This window comes from Jatropha curcas, chromosome 3, assembly GCF_041381405.1.
Source record: "Jatropha curcas cultivar XTBG-Jc1 chromosome 3, XTBG_Jcur_1.0, whole genome shotgun sequence".
NCBI classification, from domain to species: domain Eukaryota; kingdom Viridiplantae; phylum Streptophyta; class Magnoliopsida; order Malpighiales; family Euphorbiaceae; genus Jatropha; species Jatropha curcas.
In genome coordinates, this window is record NC_143153.1 from 5,147,608 (window position 1) to 5,149,483 (window position 1,876).

Sequence of the window (1,876 nt, forward strand, 5' to 3'; positions counted from 1 at the left end):
TGCAGATTTTCTGCAGTAAATTTTGATATTTTTGTTATTACGATTAATGATTTTTAGGAGTATTTTTAGGTCTTATTTGATTCACTTGTAAGCCTATAAATAGACACATTCTTTTGTTAATTGAATGAAGTGCTAAATATTGTTAATCATCTTGTGCATTTCCATTTTTCCTTCCTTTCAAAATTTCAACATGGTATCAGAGCCTGTCTGTTAAATGGCCACAAACACTATTCCATTTTCTTCCCCTCCAATTTTTGTTGGTGAAAATTATCAGCTATGGGCTATTAAAATGAAAGCTTATTTACAAGCTTATGACTTATGGGAGCATGTTGAAACAGAAAAAGAAATCCCTCCATTGCCATCCAACCCAACTATGGTTCAAATTAAGAATCATAGTGAAGAAAAAGCCAAAAAATTCAAAGCAAAAACCTGTCTTCATTCTTCTGTTTCGGATATAATTTTCACAAGTATTATGACTTGTGAAACAGCAAAGGAGATATGGGACTCATTAAAAAATGAGTATCAAGGCAACGAGCAGATGAAATTGATACAAATTTTGAATCTTAAAAGAGAATTTGAGATGCAAAAAATGAAAACATCTGGATGTGTCAAAGAATATGTTAACAATCTCATGTCCATTGTTAACAAAATTAGATTACTTGGTGAGGAATTTCCTGAAAGAAGGGTGGTTGAAAAAATTCTAATAAGTCCACCCGAAAATTTTGAGTCCAAAATTTCTTCTCTTGAAGACACAAAAAATCTTTCTGAAATTTCCGTTGGTGAACTAACTAATGCACTACAAGCTGTGGAGCAACGAAGAGCATTCAGAGAAGATAATACTATAGAGGCTGCTTTAGTTACCAAGACAACGAACAAATTTTTATCAAAAAGAAGAAAATTTCCACCATGTGGCATATGCAAGAAAGATAATCATGATGAAAATGATTGTTGGCATAAAGGTAAACTTCAATGTTTTAATTGTAAGAAATTTGGTCATATTCAAAAAGATTGTAGGTATAAAAATCAATCAAATTTTGTGCAAGAGGAATGAACTCTTCTTTGAGTATTGGAGAGATATGCTCCAAGAGAACATTGGAGAGAAGTGCTCCAAGAGAACATTGGAGAGATGTGCTCTAAAATAAAAGAAAGTGATGAGAAGTGCATCAATATTTGAAGAGAAGTGCTTCAAAAAAAAAAATTGCTAGTTTGATGAGAAGTGCATCAATATTTGGTGAGAAGTGCATCAAAATGATGAGTTGAGATTATTGTAATAAAAATTTTAATTGTTAATTATTGTAATAAAAATATTATGTTTGAATTAAGAGAGAATGTTAGGATTAATTCAAAATAATATTATGAAAATCTGTTGAGATTTCAATTTTATTTAGTGTAGATTTTCTGCATAGAATTTGATATTTTTGTTATTAGGATTAATGATTTTTAGGAGTATTTTTAGGTCTTATTTGATTCACTTATAAGTCTATAAATAGGCACATTCTTTTATTAATTGAATGAAGTGCTAAATATTGTTAATAATCTTGTGCATTTCCATTTTTCCTTCCTTCCAAAATTTCAACAATGAAAATGAACTATTTGCTTAATTAATTAATTAAATTAATTCTTTAATTCCAAAGTTTTTCTATCATGAGTGATTAAGTTCCCATAAACAACTAATGTTTTTTTTTTTTTTTTAAAGAACCTATCGGTGCTAATAACAAATAAAAACTTGATCATAAAAAATAAAAAAAATTACTATTTAGTTTCTGAAATTTGAGTTAATTATTATTTTTTAAAAAAATATAAACAGTCTTTTATGTTTATTTATGTTAATAAAATTGTTTATCTAAGAATTGGCAATGGCCTACACTAATTAGAT

General features: G+C 28.2%; 1 protein-coding gene across 1 annotated transcript; it reads left to right on the forward strand.

Annotated features, from left to right (window-relative positions):
- Window positions 1-214: 214 nt before the first annotated feature.
- LOC149497386 (uncharacterized) lies at window positions 215-1,051 on the forward strand. Its single transcript, XM_089718868.1, has one exon. The coding sequence runs from the start codon at window positions 215-217 to the stop codon at window positions 1,049-1,051; it is 837 nt and encodes a 278-aa protein (XP_089574994.1).
- Window positions 1,052-1,876: the final 825 nt, after the last annotated feature.

Bases quoted from the DNA above. Each gene is read 5' to 3' on its own strand.
- LOC149497386 (XM_089718868.1), top strand. From the start codon at position 215: ATGGCCACAAACACTATTCCATTTTCTTCCCCTCCAATTTTTGTTGGT.